At 47.8% G+C, this 21,907-nt stretch overlaps 1 protein-coding gene across 1 annotated transcript in view; it reads left to right on the top strand.

Annotated features, from left to right (window-relative positions):
• The first annotated feature begins 11,457 nt into the window (after positions 1–11,457).
• Positions 11,458–21,907, top strand: part of CSPG4 (chondroitin sulfate proteoglycan 4) — a 116,517-nt gene continuing 106,067 nt past the window's right edge. Inside the window, exon 1 of the mRNA XM_080980654.1 lies at positions 11,458–11,671. Coding sequence (XP_080836780.1) covers positions 11,575–11,671 — 97 coding nt within the window. The 5' untranslated portion in view covers positions 11,458–11,574. The remainder of the gene's footprint in view (positions 11,672–21,907) is intronic.

The following is a 21,907-nucleotide window of genomic DNA, read 5'->3' as shown; positions in this document are numbered from 1 at the left end:
CAGCCCATCATTAGCGTGGTACCAGCGGCAGCTCACCTTTGGCTCGTCCTACTGCGCACAACATTGCATCCAGACCGGCCAGGAGGAGGAGGGCCAGGAGGAAGGGCAACAGTTGCATCTAGGCATGGTGCAGGCAGTGCCCCACAAGTACAAGGGGTTTTTGGAGGTCTTCTGCGAAAAGGAAGCTGACCAATTACCACCCCACCGGCCCTACGACTGTGCAATTGACCTCTTACCAGGGGCGACGCTGCCGACTGCGAAGCTGTATTCCATGTCTGAAGATGAGATGCAGGAACTCCGGGAGTTCATAGATCACAATTTGAAGCGGGGATTCATCCGAGAATCCAAGGCCGTGGGGGGCAGTCCTGTGTTTTTCGTGAAGAAGAAGGACACGCCCCAAAAAAGGCTCATTGTGGACTATAGGGCCATCAACTCGATGACAAAGCCCAAGGCCTTCCCCATGCCCAAGATTGACGACCTGCTCGCGACGGTGAGGAAGGGGAGGATCTTTACCAAGTTGGATCTACGCGGAGCATACAATCTAATACGCATGAGGGAAGGTGACGTGTGGAAGACGGCCATGTTCACGCCGCTGGGCACCTATGAATACAGAGTTATGCCGTTTGGTCTCCAAAATGGCTCCCACTGTTTCCAAGCATTCATGCACCACGTGCTAGCAGGACTCCTCTACAAGAAGTGCGTATGCTTCCTCGACGACATTCTGATCTTCTCAGAATCGCAGGAGACTCACGAGAGAGACGTAAAGGAGGTCCTGCAGAGGCTATGGGAGCACAGACTCTACGCCAAACTGGAGAAGTGCCAGTTCGACGTGACGGAGGTGGATTTCCTGGGCTACCGGCTGTCCGACAAGGGACTAGCCATGGACAGCGCCAAAGTCCGCGCGGTGTTGGACTGGAATAGCCCGCGCAATCGGAAGGAGGTCCAGAGGTTCGTCGGTTTCGCCAACTTTTACCGCAAGTTCATCAGGGGTTTCGCGAAAGAGACGGCAGCTATCACAGACACCCTCAGTTCCAAGAAGAAAAGGTTCACCTGGACGGACCAGGCGGAGCAGTCCTTCAGGAGACTTAAGAGTCTCTTCGCGTCCGAAGACCAGCTGCTACACGTGAATCCCGGCAGGCCCATGCGGGTTGAGACTGACGCATCTGACAGAGCAGTGGGAGCCGTCCTCTTGCAGGAAGATCCGCAAGGGAACTGGAGGCCCTGCGCTTTCTATTCCCGGAAGCTCAGCAAGTCGGAACAGAACTACACCATCTGGGACAGGGAGTTGTTGGCCATCCACGCGGCTTTCAAGGCGTGGCGGCACTTCCTCATCGGAGCCAAGCACACCGTGCAGGTCCGCACGGACCACAAGAACCTAGAGTATTGGCGCACGGCGAAGCTCCAGAGCCAGAGGCACATGAGATGGGCGGAGTTCTTTGCGGATTTCGATTTCCGGATAGAGTATATCCCGGGAGACAACAACGTCATAGCGGATGCGCTCTCCAGGAAACCGCAGTATCTCGAGGAAGCGGCACCAGTGGCAGCCAGGCACATTTTCGCACCGCAAGCGTGGGCGTGCGCTTCCGCCGCCGTGGACCTGGACGCGGTACGACACGCGCTACAGACGGATCCGTTCGCACAATCCAAGATGGAGGAGGTGCGAAGAGGGACGGCAAAGGACGGCGAATTCCAGATACGCGACGGCCTGCTGACCCGCAAAGGTGCTCTCTACGTGCCGGGAGACGATCTCCGCGCGAAGGTTTTACAGCAGTTACACGACGCACCCAGCGCGGGTCACTTCGGCAAAGAAAAGACGGCGGACTTAGTAGCCAGAGACTTTTGGTGGCCCCAGATGCGGGGAGAGGTCGCGGATTATGTCGCCAGGTGTGACACTTGTCAGAGGTCCAAGCCAGTGCACAAGAAGCCAGCGGGATTGCTGGAACCGCTGGAGACGCCACTACAGCCGTGGGAAAGGGTGGCGCTGGACTTTGTTACTGATCTGCCCAGTTCGCGGGGCAAGACGGCGGTGCTTGTGGTTGTAGATCTGTTCACCAAGATGGCGCACTTCATTCCTTGCGTGAAGGTGGCAACAGCGGAACAGACCGCCAAGCTGTTCATAGACCACGTGTTCCGGGTGCACGGCTTACCGCGGTCCATCCTGTCCGACCGGGGTCGCCAATTCATTTCCAGTTTCTGGCAGAAGCTCCTGGGCATCCTGAATGTCAAGATCAACTTAGCGTCGGCGAGACACCCGCAAACCAACGGCCAAGCGGAGAGGGTCAACGCCATCATGCAGCAGTACCTGCGATGTTACGCCAATCAAAAGCCTGCAACTTGGGTGGACTACTTACCGATGGCCGAGTTTGCCTACAACAACACGAAGCACGCGTCAACAGGGGTGACACCGTTCTTCGCCAACAATGGGCGACATCCCAGAACCTTCCCGGCGTTGGAGACAACGACGCAGGGGGAGTCGCAGGGAGCTGAGCATTTAGCAGCAGAATTGCAGGAGGTCCACGAGGAGCTACGACGGCACTTGGAACTAGCTAAACACGCCTACAAAGTGCAGGCAGACAGGCACAGGAGGGCAGGAGAAGACATCCAGGTGGGGGACTGGGTATGGTTAGCAGCCCAGGCGTTGCCGGCCAAGTCGTTAGCTAAGAAGAAGCTAGGACACAAACAGCTAGGGCCATACCAAGTTGAGGGCAGGATCAATCCCGTAGCTTTTCGGTTGACCCTCCCAGAAGGTTCCCGAATGCACCCGGTCTTTCATAGGTCGGTGCTTACACCCTACAAGGCCCCACACAGATTTCAGGAGCCAGGGACGGCACCAGACCCACGTAGAGAGTCACCGGGGGGGGGGGAAGTCACCGAGGACCCCGACACTCAACGAGGTCACGGAAATTCTGGACTCAAGATGGGGGGAGGAGGGAGTGGAATACCTCCTCGCCAGGGAAGGTACCCCGGCCAGCGCCAACAGTTGGGTGCCAGATTATGCTCTGGAGGAACCTCTTCTTAAAGACGAGTTCCATGCACTCTTCCCACACAGGCCCATGCCAGAGGAGTATTTTGACGACTGGCTTTTTACGCCCACACTTTCAGGCAGCACCTTCCGGGGGTTCTCCTCCGCAGAGGAGACCACGCCGGAATCGAGCCCTCCAAGGGGATCGTGCTCGGGGGTGGACACGGACCGCTCTTATTGGTGGGACGATCAACCAGAAGTGGGGTGGCGAAGGGGGCCTTGGCAAGCAGCATCGCCTGAAGTAACAGGGGGAGGGAAGGGTTTGGATGTGTTGGGGGAGGACCCCGGTTTCGAGCACGCATACACTGAACTGGAAGCAGAGGAGATCGACGTCGATGAACTGTATCCAGCATCTACCCCCGCTACAACGGAGCTCCCGGAACCTGCGCCCGAGCAGCGGGAGGGGGGAAGGGGGGGCTTCGAGGGGGGGATGGATGTCAGGGGTTCAGGGACAGAGGCACAGGGTAGGCAGGAGATGGAGAGCGATGGGGATGAATCCCAGGACAGCGAGGAAGAGGATGACAATGACTCAAGAGATTCCATGAGTCTTTCCAGCGAATCAGAGGATTCCCAGAAGGGGGCGCCGGTGGTCAAGGCCAGGGGAGCCCTAGGGGGGACGTGTCAGGAGCAGGGGGCCAGCGGGGGATCCCAAAGTGGCAGCTGGGCGTCAGGACCAGCCTCCCCGCCAGAGTGCAGCGAAGGGGGTGGAGGTTCCAGTGTATCAGGGGAGGCGGCTCAGGCAGTAGAGAAAGGAGGGAGGTCGGAGCAAGCCACCCTCCCGGAAGGGGGGGGGAGTAGTGAAGGGAGTAGCGTAGCTGTCAAAAGGAAAGTTAGAGGTTGGGCGCGCGTGCCAAGTTCAAATGTAGAGGCGCGCGGAAGTACAGGGAGCCCGGAGGAGGGGCCAGGTCCCAAAGCCCGCAGGAGGGGGCAAGAGCAGTCTGATTCCGCGTCGGAGGAATCCAGGAGGGGCGAAACCCCAGCGGGCAGAAAGACCCTGCGGAAAAGGAAAGAGAGAAAGAGGTGGAGCAGCGCAAGCCTCTTAAACTGGTGCAGGGGAGGGACGGATTCAGAGGGGACTTCAGCGGTCTAAGCCTAGCAGACGTAGGGCTGCGCGCCTCGGATCTGAAGCAAACAATGAACTGCAATAAACACGTTTGTATATAAGAAAAGAAAGGCGTTGGTCTTTTGTGAGCTGAGACTTGAGGCAGCCCTGACACATATGAAAATGGTGAGGGAGGGGGATCTGATAGAAAAAACTGAGGAGTGCTGTGCTTGTTTCAGTTTATTCCCCAGCAGGTGGATCCTAGCAAGACCCATGGGCTGGTTGGGCCTTCCGCCTGGGAAATCCCCAGGCCCAGGCCTGCTTGCCAAAGACCAGTCCGCAGGCAGTCCTGCAGTCTCCCCAGTCAGCTGCTGGATCATTGACCAGGCCGGTGGCCACGCTGCCATGCCGCCTGACCATTTAAGGTAAGCAGACTTACATCATTTATTCTGTTATCACCAGGGTGGGCATCACTTTCCTTTTGGGTGAAGCCAGAGGCAAAATAAGTGCTGAGTAGTTCTGCCTTCTCCCTGTCCCCCAATAGCATTTCTCCATCTTCTCCATGCAGAGGACCTACCACTTGCTTGTTCTTCCTCTTGCTTCAGACATAGACAAAGAAACCTTTTAAAAAAATATTTTTAACCTCTCTTGCAAGCCTGAGCTAATTCTGAGCTTTAGCCAGTCTGACTTTCCCCTTGCAACTGTTGGCCACTTGTGTATAATTCTCCTCCTATAATTTCCTCTTTCTTCCATTTCTTATACATCTTATACATAAATTTAATGGTGGGATAAGTCCCACGATTGGAATGTAATAATGGAGGGATACAATCTATTTCAGAGAAACAGACCAGACAAGAAAGGAGGAGGAGTGGCGTTATATGTCAGGGATGTGTATACCTGTGAAGAGATCAAAGATTTAGAACCTCAAAGCCAAAGTGAGAGCATTTGGGTCAAAATTAAGGGAGAGAAGAATAACAGTGACCTCATTGTGGGAGTTTACTATAGATCCCCAAGCCAAACGGAGGACATAGATGATGCCTTCCTGGAACAGATGGCCAAGCATGCAAAAGGAAGGGAGATAGTAGTAATGGGGACTTCAATTACCTGGATATTTATTGGATGTCAAACTCAGCCAAGAGCATAAGGTCAAACAGATTCCTCACTGGCCTTGCAGACAACTTCATTGTCCAGAAAGTGGGAGAAGCAACAAGAGGAATAGCCATTTTAGATCTGGTCCTAACCAATGTTGATGACCTGGTTAGTGGGGTAGAAGTGGAAGGATCATTAGGCGCGAGTGATCATGCTCTTCTGAAGTTTACTATACAGCGGAAAGGAGCAGCCAAGCATACTAGGACTCAATTTCTTGACTTTAAGAAAGCCGACTTCATAAAACTTAGGGAAGTGCTGGGTGAGATCCCATGGACAGTAATACTAAAAGGAAAGGGAGTTTCTGATGGCTGGGAGTTTGTTAAGAGGGAGATAGTAAAAGCACAACGTCAGGCAATACCAATGAGACGGAAACATGGAAGGTGCCTAAAGAAGCCAGGGTGGCTATCTAAAGAACTTTTAACTGAGTTAAGATTAAAAAAGGATGTGTACAAAAAATTGAAAAGGGGGGAAACCACCAAAGAGGAATTCAAACAAATAGCCAGCACGTGTAGACACAAAGTCAGAAAAGCTAAAGCACAGAATGAACTCAGGCTTGCTAGAGAGGTTAAAAGCAACAAAAAAGGCTTTTATGGGTATGTTCGTAGCAAAAGGAAGAACAAAGAAACAGTGGGGTCACTCAGAGGAGAGGATGGTGAAATGCAAACAGGGGACACAGAAAGAGCTGAACTCCTCAATGCCTTCTTTGCCTCAGTCTTCTCCGATAAAGAAAACAATGCCCGACCTGAAGAATTTGGAGCAAATGATTCAGCAAAGGAAACACAGCCCAGAATAACTAAGGAGATAGTACAAGAATACTTGGCTAGTTTAGATGTATTCAAGTCTCCAGGGCCAGATGAACTGCATCCAAGAGTATTAAAAGAACTGGCAGATGTGATCTCAGAACCACTGGCAGTCATCTTTGAGAATTCCTGGAGAACAGGCAAAGTCCCGGCAGACTGGAGGAGGGCAAATGTTGTCCCTATTTTCAAAAAGGGGAAAAGAGAGGACCCAAATAATTACCGCCCAGTCAGTCTGACATCAATACCAGGGAAGATTCTGGAGCAGATCATTAAGCAAACAGTCTGTGAGCACCTAGAAAGGAATGCTGTGATCACCAATAGTCAGCATGGATTTCTGAAAAATAAGTCATGTCAGACTAACCTGATCTTGTTTTTTGACAGAATTACAAGCCTGGTAGATGAAGGGAACGCAGTGGATGTAGCCTACCTTGATTTCAGCAAGGCATTTGACAAGGTGCCCCATGATATTCTTGTAAAGAAGCTGGTAAAATGCGGTCTTGACTATGCTACCACTCAGTGGATTTGTAACTGGCTGACTGACCGAACCCAAAGGGTGCTCATCAATGGTTCCTCTTCATCCTGGAGAAGAGTGACTAGTGGGGTGCCACAGGGTTCTGTCTTGGGCCCGGTCTTATTCAACATCTTTATCAACGACTTGGATGATGGACTCAAGGGCATCCTGATCAAATTTGCAGATGACACCAAACTGGGAGGGGTGGCTAACATCCCAGAGGACAGAATCACACTTCAAAACGACCATGACAGATTAGAGAACTGGGCCAAAACAAACAAGATGAATTTTAACAGGGAGAAATGTAAAGTATTGCACTTGGGCAAAAAAAATGAGAGGCACAAATACAAGATGGGTGACACCTGGCTTGAGAGCAGTACATGTGAAAAGGATCTAGGAGTCTTGGTTGACCACAAACTTGACATGAGCCAACAGTGTGACGTGGCAGCCAATGCAATTCTGGGCTGCATCAATAGGAGTATAGCATCTAGATCGAGGGAAGTAATAGTGCCACTGTGTTCTGCTCTGGTCAGACCTCACCTGGAGTACTGTGTCCAGTTCTGGGCACCACAGTTCAAGAAGGACCCTGACAAACTGGAACGTGTCCAGAGGAGGGCAACCAGAATGGTCAAAGACCTGAAAACGATGCCTTATGAGGAACGGCTAAGGGAGCTGGGCATGTTTAGCCTGGAGAAGAGGAGGTTAAGGGGTGATATGATAGCCATGTTCAAACATATAAAAGGATGTCACATAGAGGAGGGAGAAAGGTTGTTTTCTGCTGCTCCAGAGAAGCGGACACGGAGCAATGGATCCAAACTACAAGAAAGAAGATTCCACCTAAACATTAGGAAGAACTTCCTGACAGTAAGAGCTGTTTGACAGTGGAATTTGCTGCCAAGGAGTGTGGTGGAGTCTCCTTCTTTGGAGGTCTTTAAGCAGAGGCTTGACAACCATATGTCAGGAGTGCTCTGATGGTGTTTCCTGCTTGGCAGGGGGTTGGACTTGATGGCCCTTGTGGTCTCTTCCAACTCTATGATTCTATGATTCTGTGATTCTATGAAATTTCAGGTCCTCTGTAAGCTCCTTATGCAGCCACACCTAAGATGCCTCCCTCTTTTCTTTCTTGTTGGAATGGTCTCCATTTGGGCCTTCAATATTTCACTTTAAGAAACTTGCATCCATCTTGGACTCCCTTCTCTTTGATCTCTCCCAGTAGTTCCTTAAATTTTTTGAAATCTGCCTTCTTCCTGGTGTTTAGTTTGTTTCTGACTGCAGAGCAATGCCTCTTGATTGCCTGGGTGGAGGATGGAGAACTGTGTGAATGTGTGTGGAAACTAGCCCGCTGCATAAAGGCAAAATCTGCATATATTATTCCACCTTCTGTTGCCTCTGGCCCCACCCACCACTGCCTTGTGGCATCCATAAATATGCCTGGAAATGAATAGGACCTTCGGGCTGGAAATGGTCCCCCACCTCTGCAACATAAGCCTTTCCCAGTGCTAACTAGAGTTACCTGGAACTTTGTTGCAGGCCAAGCTTGAGTTTAGGACTTTCCCTACAAGAATCCAAAGGTGGGGATTTTAAAAAGCAGCTCAGAAGTAATGCAGTGCTATCAATTGTAGAACTACACATAAGAAGCCAGAAAATGAATATTTTGTGAAATTGGCTCTCTCCAGAATCAGCAAATCTCAGTTAAAAGTTATACCCCAGTGTCTTAATGGAATTAAGTAATGAATTTACTGGAACCATAGGGATGTGCTCATAAACATCTTAGGAAGCCAGGTTTATGATGCTATTAATTACCTGGAAGGAAAAATAAGCAATGCATTAATTAAATTTTGCCACCGCTGCTAAAGCAGGAGGTGTTGCAGGCCTCCAACGAGAGGAGAAACTCACATTAAGGTTAAGATTCCTTCCATGGGAAGCAAAGCAAACAAGGTTTTGACTCTGGAAAATGTCTAATCAAAGGGGCCAGCAGCATAATGTGAACTATGAATATTGGACAAGAAGGTGATGCTTGTGAAAAATGAAAGCTGGAACAGGAAGCTTGTTAGAGTGAGTTATTGGGGAGACCCAGCTGCAAAAGCATCTGTTTGACAATACAGCATTGTACTATACACATGGAGGCATCACTCCAAAGAAGCAAACACAACAGATTCTTTCTTGGAGGTGATCTGATCCCCTGAAACTGTGCATACAAAAGTATCCAGGGACTATGCCCAAACAACCCCTTGGAAAACTAAAATGGAGCCAAATTTCACAGATTTCAATGTTTGACCCTGCATGCTCCATTTGCATGGGGTGAGTTTCCACTGCCTCCCTTTGCATATATCTCTCCTTTTCAAAATACCGTATATTGCTTTTCATTTGAGAAAAAAAACTCCATTGTGCATCTTTTAGAATGACTTTTCCCTTAATACACTACACATCCAGTTCTTTTCACTGATGTTGCATTCATTAAGTCCATTCACCCCTTCTCTGGTGGGCAGCTTTGTGGGTGGGTCTGGGCCTCCTCTGGGCTAAATTGGAATTAAAGGGCGTTCCCCTGAATGCAGGGCCAACTGACCAATATCTGTGCTTGGCCCCACGCCCAGGGCAAGGATAAATTCCTGGCCTCCTGGGCCTTTCAGTCTCTCTCTCACCATTTCAGTTCTCCCATCCACCCTCCCTCCCTCAGATTAAGGTTTTTGTGGATGGTATGACCTTGCTGTGGACAATGTCATTTGCCGTATTTTGGGGACTGAGCAGGATTTTTTTCTCATCTGGCAAATTGGTTCCACCATTTGGATTTTCACCTACCTCATAGCAACTGTCACAACTTTGTAAGGCGGATAGACATTGGGTAAGCCTAGTCTAGGTTGGAGGGCAGGTTGTAGCCTCTGCCTGCCTCTCCACAGGTAAGGGTATCCTGTTAAAAGGATCTGGGAGAAGTGGCTCCTGTCTGATGCCCAGCTGGGGGCTAGGGCCATACCATACCTCCAATGGAGACCACTTGGGGAACAGCCCAATTTGACGTAGGATATAGGGCATCTGCCACCCACTGGCTTCACCCTTAGAAACTGAAATATACTCGGAGTCCTGTAGTGATTCCATGCTCTTTATTGCAGCTTGTAAAACAGTGATTGAATTGCCCCCCAAACCTCAGACTTTTATATACATTATTTACACAATGAGTTCCATCTGATTGGCTGATTCTGCTTCCCTCCTGGAGCCTGATTGGTCTTTTCTTGCAAGCCAATCAGTTGTTGCATTCTAGGATCCTACTTGCCTATTGTTCTAGGATCCAAGCTACTACATAACAGAAACACTCCCAGTGGACAGGCAGGAGTGACATTCGAAGTTGCTTACCACAATGCCTATGGCCAAACCTTCACATCTGTAAGCAATAAAGTTGTGGCCTTATTTGATCTCAAACCAATATGCTGGGTGTTGTCTAGTTATTTGCACCTTAGGTAACAGGATGGTTATGTGGCCCCAATATGCAAACAGTTGCCTTAAAGAGGAAAGGGACATAGCTTAGTGATAGAGTATCTGTGCTGCGTGCAGACTAGTCCCAGGTTCAATCCTGAGCATTCCCAGGTAGGGCTGGGAATGTTCTCTGGCTAAGAATCCTGGAGAGCTGCTGTCAGATAGCGCAGACAAGACTGAGCCAAATTCACAAATGGTTTGACACGGAATGAGGCAAGCTTCTATGTTTTTTTGCTATTTTTCTAGCAAGGACCACAGTTACCACTCCAGCAACTACTGCCACTGCTGCCACTGTGGAACCTGATCTCATTACCAGATTCGCCATGTCTTTTAGAAACACCCATAAAGAACAGCATATCAACAATAGTTCCACAACAGGAACGTGTACATCTTCATTTATAGGAAAAGGATGTTTTCTAAAGTCTAGTTCTTGAGGAACAGATAGGAACACAGGCATCTGACTCTACCAGGTCAGACAGCTCCTCCCCTGACTCAGATGAGGGCCTAAACTTGTTTCAGTACCATTGCAGATTGCAATGTGGGGGTTCCCATAATTATTGAATCTGCCTCCATTTAAAAGAAAGTAGCCCCTGACTAGTCACTGGTTGGAATGTCTCATCACTTTTAAAGGAAACCAGCAGGGCTGTAGCACAGTGGTAGAGCATCTGCCTTGCATACAGAGTCCCAGCAGCTCCAGGCACCACACTGCAATCCTAGCAAGCCACTGGCAGTCAACAGACAGCACTGAGCTAGGTGGACTGTTGGTCTGACTAAGGTAGCTTCCTGTGTTCCCATAGTTTGCAATCTGGCCACCGAAGTCTTTAAGCAAAGTCAGCTCTACTGTTAAACAAGGTCAGGCAACCACCTCAGGTGGCAGGTGCTGAGGGGCAAAGGCAGGGGCAGTAGGCTCATCCTAAGCTACCTGACTATTCCCATCTGTTGGAGGACAGAGCTGTCCATGCTACATGGCCTCTCCTGGCTCCCACAAAGTTAACTGTTAACTGCTGACTCTGGTGAAGTAGAGGGTGCTCTCCCATCACCAGCATTCATGTAAGATTCAACTGCCAGTCCCATGGTACACCATGCCCTTTGACTCAGGGAGCAAAACTTATTGGGCCAGCCCTATCTTTATGTATAGACAAACACCATCTCCCTGTAGCCTCAAACAACCTCCCTGAGTTCCTTCACACAGCCATGTCAGAAAGAACCATACTGAAAAACAAAGAGCTGAAAGCCTGGCCAGTTCCCAAAAAGTTATGACAGAGAGGGAAGGAGGCGAAGGAGGAGATATTCAAAGAGTTTCTAAAAGGGGAAATGGGGAGGGGGAAGAACTAGCCCTTTAAGAAGGGGAACTGACTTGTAACATGAGAGGTATCTGTTTTAACCCAGCCCTGTTTCTGACTGGTGGGGAACTTCAGAACATCCCTCCCTCAGCTGCAAGCTTATTAAATATAGTAGTAGCCGAACCTTCAATTGAAAACAGACAGGCTGTGTCTGTAGCTTGTGCCTCCTTTGTGTGCTTGTTGCTCAGTGTCCAGGGAATGGTCTGAGTGCCGCTCTCTGGCCCATTCCAGGCAATACCATGAGGTCCAGCCTTCCTTCAGTGGTGCCTGTGCTTCTGCCCATGTTCCAGCTTCTGCTACATACACTGCCACTCCATGCAAACCCAGAGTCTGGAGGTAAGCCCCAATCTCTTCTCCTTCTGAAGTTTCAGCCACTTTTTCGGGAGAAAATGTTTGTTTCTCGGGGGGGGGGGCGTATATGGAGCATTTGTCACTGAGACGCATGGATAACAAGCATGCATGCAAAAGAACTCTCAGTGGATTGCTGCAACATGTAGTTTTGTCCTAAAGCCACAGGATCAGTGAAGGAATGTGTTTAGGAGTTGTGTTAGGAAAGCAGACAGAGAGGTCATTGACAGGTCTCAGTCACAACTTCCAGAGCCTCTATTATTCAAGCGCTTGGGTCAGGGTTTGGTTTGGAGATGATCTGAATAAGACATGAGAAATGCTTCAATGTGGGGTTGTCAGAGTGAGAGACAGTAGGCACCGTCCTTGAAGGTGCAGCTTCTTTTGATGGATGAGATGAGTTATCTGCCGGAGCCATATCCTTTGGTAAACCTGTTTGTGTCTGTTGAATTGGCTATGTTTGATCCTGAAGAAGTTGCCCTAAGAAATTTTACAATAATAGCAAGCTGATTGCATGTGAAGCTGTGCAACAGCCTCACTGGTTGAACACGTTAGGTTGAGCTGTGCCTGGGTGTACTTAGCTGTCTGCTCATGAGATAGGAAGGAAAAGTCAACCTCAAAGGCAAGATATGCCTACCAAGAGATGGGACTAGATGGAGCAGCAGCATCTTTTCAAGATCTTCCTACAGAGAGACCAATCAGAGTGCAAAACTCCCAAGCATCTTTTCCTGCTGAGGGTCAGCTTGGAGCTTTACCCTTTTTTTGCAGACTAAAAGCCACCAGAGCCACCCATAAATGGTTGGTGGTAGCAAATGAACAGTGCCAGCAGTGTGCATTTTGTGTAGGGCTTTCACACACAGGAGCCTTGCTTATGAATGACTTGATGTTTGGAGCTGATTATGGCTTGCAGGCTCCTGTGAAAAACTCTTACACCAGTTACCCAGAAATCTGAATTGTGCTATGAGTTACAGAACCTAGTTCTCCAGTGTGGATCCAGTGCAGGACTCCCAATGGATGTCGGGACTTTAAAAGGAGCATGTTCGTGCACATTGTGGTTGTGCAGAGGAAAGTTAAAGGGTGTGGCCAGTACCTAAAGGCTGTGTGGGATTTCTGATGGTTGTGGCACTATGAATTCCCAATGGCCACATGTTCTTTATTCTCTTTTATAGAAGTAGTGACTCTTTGGCAATGACCCATATACATCTTTTGCATCGGAGGAATCAATTAAATCTATCTGTATCACTGGTCTTCAACTGGTGGGTCAGGTTGGACTAGTGGGTCGTGGCCTGATTCATGCTGGGTGACAGCAGAGGCACCATTGGTAAAAGATTAAGAAATGGCTCCCCAGATGCATGTGTGGGTTAAGAGTGGGTCCTGGGTTTTTCCATGTATAAGACAATGTTTTTTGCTAAATATTGTTAGATTTGCTAAATATTGTTACATTCCCATGGCTGCTGTGAAGAAGCTGTCGGAACTGCCAATCCACTTCCATAAACCAGTGTGTGGACTTCAGTGAACCATTACAGGGTGACTGCAGCTGATGTTCTAATATACGGTAGGGGGTGCAGGGTGGCATGGGGGTTGCAGGGCAGTGATCTCCCCCAAAAAGGCAATGACTTTGGGCGATCTTGGGGGCTATTTCAAAGTCATTCTGTTTGATGTTTAAAATATTGATTTCTTAATTTAAGGTTCAAGAAAAATAGGGGTCGTCTTATACATGGGGGCATCATACATGGAAAAATATGGTACATTCTTAACACATTGTACTAGTGGCAGTGAAATGTTTGATATTAATTGACTGAGATGGGACTGGAATGTTTGATTGCTTGGGGAGCAGAGCAACAGGCTCTGTGAGCACAAGGGAAGTTGTTAGTGTGGTTGAGATTAAACCCTCACATGAATTTCTTTAAGCAGCCTGAGGACTTGAAAGAAGTCCCTGGGAATCAGAGAAGCAAAAGAATCATAGAATCATAGAATCATAGAGTTGGAAGAGACCACAAGGGCCATCGAGTCCAACCCCCTGCCAAGCAGGAAACACCATCAGAGCACTCCTGACATATGGTTGTCAAGCCTCTGCTTAAAGACCTCCAAAGGAGACTCCACCACACTCCTTGGCAGCAAATTCCACTGTCGAACAGCTCTTACTGTCAGGAAGTTCTTCCTAATGTTTAGGTGGAATCTTTTTCTTGTAGTTTGGATCCATTGCTCCGTGTCCGCAATGGTATGTGACTTGAGGCAAAAGACAGAGAAGACAGACATTTTAGTCAAGAAGAGGTTAATCTAAGAGGAAAAGAACTTCACAAGGCTTCAGGTCAGGAGGAGCAATGTTGCGGAAGTTGGTTGAGACAAGGTGGCCCAAAGGAGTGATTGCCAAGTATACATCAGGAATAGCCAGTATGGTGACCTTCAGAAGCCACTGGACTACAATTCCCATCAGCCCCTGCCAGCAAGGCCAATAGACAGTGAGACTTGTACTCCAGGACATCTAAAGGACACCATCTTGGCCACCCTGGCCAAGGGTAGTTCTAGAGTAGTTGCACCAACCTGGTGCCCTCCTGGCTACAATTTACATAATAATAATAATAAATTTTATTTATATCCCGCCCTCCCCAGCCGAAGCCGGTCTCAGAGTGGCTAACAACAGTAAAATGATAAAACATTCTAAAATCATTTCATTATAAAATTAATTCCAATCAGATTAATGGCAACCTTTGGGCTAGAGTTCTGTGAGGGTTGCCAAAGGAGGGAGTCAGGCTGTGCCCTGGCCAAAGACCTGGTGGAACATCTCTGTCTTGCAGGCCCTGCGGAAAGATGTCAAGTCCTGCAGGGCTCTAGTCTCTTGTGAGAGAGCGTTCCACCAGATCGGAGCCACAGCCGAAAAAGCCCTGGCTCTAGTTGAGGCCAGCCTAACCTCTCTGTGGCCTGGGACCTTCAAGATGTTTTTGTTTGAAGACCGTAAGTCATAATCCCTGACCAAGCTGGCTACAGCTGATGGGAATTGTAGTCCAGCAACATCAGGATGACACCAGACTGGAGAAGCCTCTGTCACAGAAATTCTCCCCTTTGTGACTTTTACTGTCACTGAATTATTGCAGCTGTCAGAAAGCAACAAGGACCAAAACCAGGGAGGGGGACAAATTTTGAATTGAGCACTCATGTTATTTGTTACAGGCTCCTAGCTTGAATCTAAAAAGTATTCCTAATATACACAAGCTATCTCCAATCTCTGATTTTTGCAGACTCTGAGAGTTTTGTACCAAACTACCTATAATATAGCCTCACTAAGCTCTGTGAGCTTATTATGGGGAACCTGCCTTAGATGGTAAAGAGCTTATTCCATCTAACCCTTATATGTGACAAGCTAAGCAGAAGAGGTTGTGTGTACTGTTTTTCAGGGGTGGGGGAGGCTTTAGGATAGGTTTAGGCAAATTCATGGAAGAGAAGGATATCAATGGCTACCAACTCATTTATTTATTTATTTATTTATTTAGATGTATACATCTCTTGATTGTAAAAAAAACCTCAAAGTGGTTTACAAAAGGTAAAGCCGTAAAATCAAGAAAAATGTACAACCCTACTTTCCAGCTTACAAAACTTAAAATACTTAAGCAGATTAAAATTACCTCTATGTTTTACCTCCGCTGCTGGGGGGTAGAATTGCTCTTACACTCGGGTCCTGCTTGCATGCTTCTCATGGGTTGGCCACTGTGAGGACAGGATGCTGGGCTTAAAGGAGCCTTTTCTCGGTCCTGTCACCCTCACAATAATGCTTTTTTTGGATACAGGAGAGGGCCTTTCCAGGGGCTGCTCCCAAACTTTGGAACTTCCTTCCTAGAGAAGTTAGACTAGCTCCCCCGCTTGTTGTCTTTCTGCCAGCTGGTGTATGCTTTGGAGAACTGAACGTTTTTAAGGAAAGGGCTGGTGCTGTGATGTTTTTATTGGAATGATCTGCATAGCTAGATTGAGAGAGTCTGCTAATGTTTAATTGTTTTTAATGATTGCCTGAGTCCCTGTCAGGGAGAAAGATGGGATGACAACAACAACAATTGGGCTTGATTCTGCAGGACTCTCCTTGAATTCTTATGAGCTCTGCTTAGTTCTGGTACTCAGAACAATCTCCTGTCGATGAAATAAGTTAAGGAAAGGCAAAGACATGGAATATTGGATGTGTTTTTTAGTTTCTTTTTTGTCTGTTTTTTTGCTGTATTATTGTATGGTTTTTATATGTTTTATGTGTTTTGTTATTGTTTGTTTTCTACTTTATTGTTATTTCTTTTTTTTCTTCTGTAACTTTTAAACTTTTAATAAATATCATTAAAAAAAAAACACAGAACAATCTCCTGTGTTCAAGCAGCTGCTCAGAAGTATAATGTTCTTTCCCTCCTTTTTTTCTTTTTCTTTTTCTTCTTTCTTTCATCTTTATAGTTTTCAAAATAGTTTTGGGTATTTCTGGAAAGTCCAGCCTGTTCATACCTGCCTGTTCTGTGTGGGTGGTGCTATTTTGGCTACATAAGCAACGGCACTTGGAGCCTATACATCAGAAATAGATGTCTTCTTGCACATGCTTAAAAAGAAGTAATGTTGCGGTTTTTAAAAATGAGATGAGGTGGTAGCACCCTGCTGGGGCAGGATGGAAACAAACAGACTGAACAGACCCATGTTCCTTCTGTGCAGGTTATTGCAAGACAGTAGGCAAACAGGGACATATAATGCCAAACAATTTCCAAAGTGCAGTGCCCATGATTTCCCATATGACAGTTTGCATAACTTGGCACTGCTGGCATATGGCTGTCCCGTTGCCTCCCTTTTACTGTCCTCGTTTCTCTTCCATCCTCTCCTCTGACTTTGCCAGGGCAGCTACAACCAAGAGAAGATGCAACCTCATCCATCTTGGATGCAGCATGACATGGCCATGTGGTTCTGGGTCCTTTCAGAGAGTCTCAGCAGCGCCTTTCCTTAAATATAGCTTTGGCTTTCATACTCTCCACCTGTTTCCCATAATGCAGGCTCTCTCTCTCTCTCTCCCCCTCTCTCTCCACACCCACCCACCTAAACCTGTTTTATTCTGACTCAGACCATCAAGTTCATTGTTGCCAACACTGGCTGGCAGTGTCTCTCCAGGCTTTCAGACAGGATTTTTTCCCAGCCCTTCCAGAAGATTATCAGGGATTGAACCATCTTCCTGCATGCAAAGCAGGTGTCCTACCACTGACTATGGCCACACCCAGTGGTGAAGGTGCATGCTCCGGCACCGCTGGGGGTGTGGCTGACGTGCATCCTGGGGGCGTGGCATGCTTCCTGGGGGCATGGCGCCCAGCGCGGTGGGGAACAGTAACAAAACTGCATGCTCCGGCACTGGGAGCGGAGAGCAGGTGGGGGCATGGCTTGCAGCACGTCGCCAGCTGGGGTGTGGTGTGCAGCCCGGGGGCGTGGCATGTCCTGGGGGCGTGGCGCCTAGTGTGGTGGGGTGTGTGTGGTGCGTGTTGGGGGGCGGCCGTGATGGTACCCCCCAATGGTGCTGGGGGTGATGTGCTTCCCCGCCCCTGTTCCTCTGCCAGTGGGGGGGGATGCGCGGCGCATGTCCGGGTGGCGGCTGCGATGGTACCCTCCTCCCCGATGGTGCTGGGGGCAGTGCGCTCCCCCCACCCCCATTCCTCTGCCAGTGGCCACACCCACGCACAACGTCAGACTTAGAAATAGTAATAATTTAATAATAATAATTTTTTATTTATACCCCACCCATCTGGCTGGGTTTCCCCAGCCACTCTGGGTGGCTTCCAACAAAGTATTAAAATACAGTAGTCTGTTAAACATTAAAAGCTTCCGTAAAGAGGGCTGCCTTCAGATGTCTTCTAAAAGTCTGGTAGTTGTTCTTCTCTTTGACATCTCGTGGGAGGGCATTCTACAGGGCGGGTGCCACTACCGAGAAGGCCCTCTGCCTGGATCCCAGGAACTTGGCTTCTCACAGTGAGGGAACTGCCAGAAGGCCCTCGGCGCTAGACCTCAGTGTCCGGGTAGAACGATGGGGGTGGAGACATTCCTTCAGATATACTGGACTGAGGCCGTTTAGGGCTTTAAAGGTCAGCACCAACACTTTGAATTGTGCTCGGAAACATACTGGGAGCCAATGTAGGTCTTTCAAAACTGGGGTTATGTGGTCCCAGCGGCTGCTCCCAGTTACCAGTCTAGTTGCTGCATTCTGGATTAGTTGTAGTTTCTGGGTCACCTTAAAAAGGTAGCCCCACGTAGAGCGCATTGCAGTAGTCCAAGCGGGAGATAACTAGAGCATGCACCACTCTGTTGAGACAGTCCACCGGCAGGTAGGGTCTCAGCCTGCGTACCAGATGGAGCTGGTAAACAGCTGCGCTGGACACAGAATTGACCTGTGCCTCCATGGACAGCTGTGAGTCCAGAATGACTCCCAGGCTGCGCACCTGGTCATTCAGGGGCCCAGTTACCCGCCTGCCTCCTGTCCCCCCAAAACAGTACTTCTGTCTTGTCAGGATTCAGCCTCAATCTGTTAGCCGCCATCCATCCTCCAACCGCCTCCAGACACTCACACAGGACCTTCACCGCCTTCACTGGTTCTTATTTGAAAGAGAAGTAGAGCTGGGTATCATCCGCATATTGATGAACACCCAATACAAACCCCCTGATGATCTCTCCCAGCGGCTTCATATAGATATTAAAAAGCATGGGGGAGAGGACGGAACCCTGAGGCAGCCCACAAGTGAGAGCCCAGGGGTCTGAACACTCATCCCCCCCACCACCACTTTCTGGACACAGCCCAGGAGGAAGGAGCGGAACCACTGTATAACAGTGCCCCCAGCTCTGAGCCCCTCTAGCCCGACTGGAGGGGATCCAAATGGTCCGCTTCTTTCAGGCGTGCCTGGAGTTGTTCAGCAACCACTCGCTCAATCACCTTGCCCAAGAATGGAAGATTTGAGACTGGGCGATTATTGGCCGGGTCTAGAGTTGTTTTTTTAAGAAGCGGTTTAATGACTGCCTCTTTCAGGAGGTCTGGGAAGGCTCCCTCACAGAGAGAAGCATTCACCACCCTGTGAAGCCCGTCACCCAGCTCTTCCCGGCTAGCTTTTATAAGCCAGGATGGGCAAGGATCAAGGAGAGTTCACCTTTCCATGCCTGGAATTTCTGGAAAACGATCTACTTTTTCCTGCATTTATATCCCACCTTTCCTCCAAGGAACTCCAAGTGAAATAACTTGTTCTCTCTCCCCCTGTTTTAGCCTCATAACAACCCTCTGCGGCAGATTCAGCTGAGAGACAGCGAATGGCCCAATAAGCTTCATGTCTGAGCAAGGATTTGAACCCAGGCCACCCAGGTCCTAGTCCAGCACTCTAACCACTACACTACACATGCCTCAGTTGATTCTGAGTCCAGTTCAGAATCTGCTGTGCTCCGCTGATGATGCACTCACAATTACATCAGAGTGGGTTCAGCACAAGGTGTGATCAGAATTTTCCCTTTCCACTTGTTTGCCTGCCTTCCTCTCTCCCTCCCCCTTTCTTCCACCCATTTACCTGGATTGTTGCTCCAGTGGTGCAGAAGGAAGGGAGACCCGCTCTTCCCATCCCCTCTCTGATCTCTAAAAAGGAGTTTGATTCTCAGTAGAGACTCTATCTTCCCCCCTTTTTGGCAACTTCTGTGATAGCACAAGTTGTTCCTGCTACTGCTTTGCTTAAGGTTGAAATTGTGAATGGTTCTATCAGGTCTGGCTCAAGGACGAGAGCAAGGAAGCATTTGGGTCAGCCTTCCCCAAACTGTTTTGGAACACAATGCAGATGTTCTGCAATACAACTCCCATCAGCCCCATTCTGGCTGTATCTGGAGGCACGAGGTTGGGGAAGGCTGGCTCAGATTTCCCCACCCAGTCACCATCCTTCTGCCAATGTGTGGTCTGCCAGTTTCCCCATGCTTTGTCCTAACTGGGGCAGAGGATTCTTCTTCCCAGCTGAACACAGACAGAGGAGGGCAAAGGCTTTATCTCCACTGAAAGCATATGTTGGGGGCAGAGGTGTTACACCCTTTGAACTGCCATAACTTCCCCCAGGAATCATAGGACCTGTTGCTTAGTGAGTTTTGGAGATCCTAGACCACCACCATCTTCTTGGAGTGAGGCTTCAGAAGCACAAATTTTTTCAAGTGCTATTTGTGGCTGATTATTTGAAGAATTTAACCCCTTTGACCAGAGTTTGATACTCATTGCCCTTTACACTGTGTGTTGAAAAATGATCTGATGAATACTAAAAATGTGTGTATTATGAATTAATATCTGCACCAACTGCTGAAATATATTAAGATTTCTGGTAAATAAGCTGGTTTTTGTCCCAGTTATTTGGGGAAACATACTGCTATCACTTTTTGTGTATCATTGACATGTCTTTCTTGCCATTGGGAAATGGTTTCAATGATGGAAATATTGGATTTGCTACATTCCGGTGTTTAAAAGAAATGAATAGAATAAACTATAAATTTGAATAAATATGTTTGCTATCAGTTTAATGAGCCTGATTACCAACCCTGTATTTTCTTTTGAAACATAATGTAGATTCATTATATTTGAGAGGACAGTGAGTAAATAGCACAAATGTTATTTATATATTAATGTATGAACATCAGATTGTTTATGTTAGGGATGTCTATTAAATACAGTATATCTATAATCATACAGATAATAGTAAATAACATTAATTAATGTTAATTAATTGCATTGAATTATAGAATATTTAACACTTACCTGTCATCAGTGCTTTGCTTTTCAAGATCTGCTACCAATTTTGCAGGTCACCACTTGGACAGCCTCATAAATCCATTCCTGCCCCAGTTTTCATACAAAACTGTCCCTCTCAATATTCACACATGCAGGTCACACTGTGTGTGATGCTGAAGTTCCAGTATTGTAGATATTTATGTCATTTTATTTCACAAAACCCAGCTGCAGAGGCAAAGTGGGGCATGACTAGCACTGGCATTGTGTGTAGACAGAGTCTCTCTCTTTGCTCCTGCACCACGTCCCCCGTCCAAATCCCTCCACACACATAAAAGGCTACTATAAGTCAGAGATGAGGAAACATTTTCAGCCCAAAGGGCACATTCTCTTGTAAGCAACCTTCTGGGGTCCACATATCAGCGATGGACTGGACCCGAGGCAAAGGTCACATTCACCCCATACATTTAAAGTTCCCAGAGTGGTTTAACAATCAATCCCTCTTGATGAGGAACTATGGAAATTGTAGCTCTGGGAGGTGAAAAGCGATATCCAAACACTTCTCAGCACCCTTAACAAACTACAGCTCCCTAAGCCATGGCTGTTTAAAGTGGTATCATAGGGCCTTAAATATGCCTTATGAATGTGGCCAAAAAGTGAATGGACTCATGGAAGTGGCTTTTCCCCTTGTACGTTAGGTTAGATTCTACTCTCACACAAGGGGTTTCTACACACACATGCAAGAGGCACCATCACAATTCAATGACACATTCCAGCCGGGGGGGGGGGATTACTTGATGTGGGCACAGGCTGGTGGCAGTGAAGAGTATGGCCTTTGGAGAGTCCTGAGGGTCACATTGAGAAGCCTGGAAGGCCACATTTGGCCTCCAGGTCTGAGATTTGCCCATCCCTGCCATGACTGATGAAGAGGGAAACTTGAGAACTGCTCAAAGTTTCCAAGGGCAATTTAAGTCTGGGAATCAGCAAGCGGACACAGGATTAGGACTCCTCTCCCTCTCCACAACATGGTAGCTCTAAATTGACCCCAGAGCTGCTTTTTTGTTAGACAAAAGGGCATCAGGGCTTCCAGTCATTGAATTACTGCATCACATGCAGTTTTATCCTCATTCTCCATCTCAACTTTTTTTTTTTAATGATATTTATTAAGAATTTTAAGGTTACAGAAAAAATAAAGAGAAAAAGAAGAAAAAAAACAAGGAAAAAACACACAACAATCAAACAATACAAATTGATCAAAATCAAAAAGCAAAAACAAAACACATAACACATCAAAATCAAAAAACAAAAATAAACCACAAAAGTTTAAAAACAGATCCAAAATTCCCAAATCCTTAACTGTCATTACCTTATTTCATCGACCTCCTCACCCCTCCCTTTTTTGTATTCTAGTTATTGATTATCACAGCAAATCCTTCCCATTTTTCATAATATTCTGTCATTGAATTACCTTAATCTATTTTAACCTTATCTTACTATAA

This window comes from Podarcis pityusensis (assembly GCF_964106645.2).
Source record: "Podarcis pityusensis genome assembly, chromosome: 14".
Taxonomy (NCBI): Eukaryota; Metazoa; Chordata; class Lepidosauria; order Squamata; family Lacertidae; genus Podarcis; species Podarcis pityusensis.
Note: the sequence above shows the minus strand (reverse complement) of the source record. Positions and strands in the feature narration are given on the sequence as shown.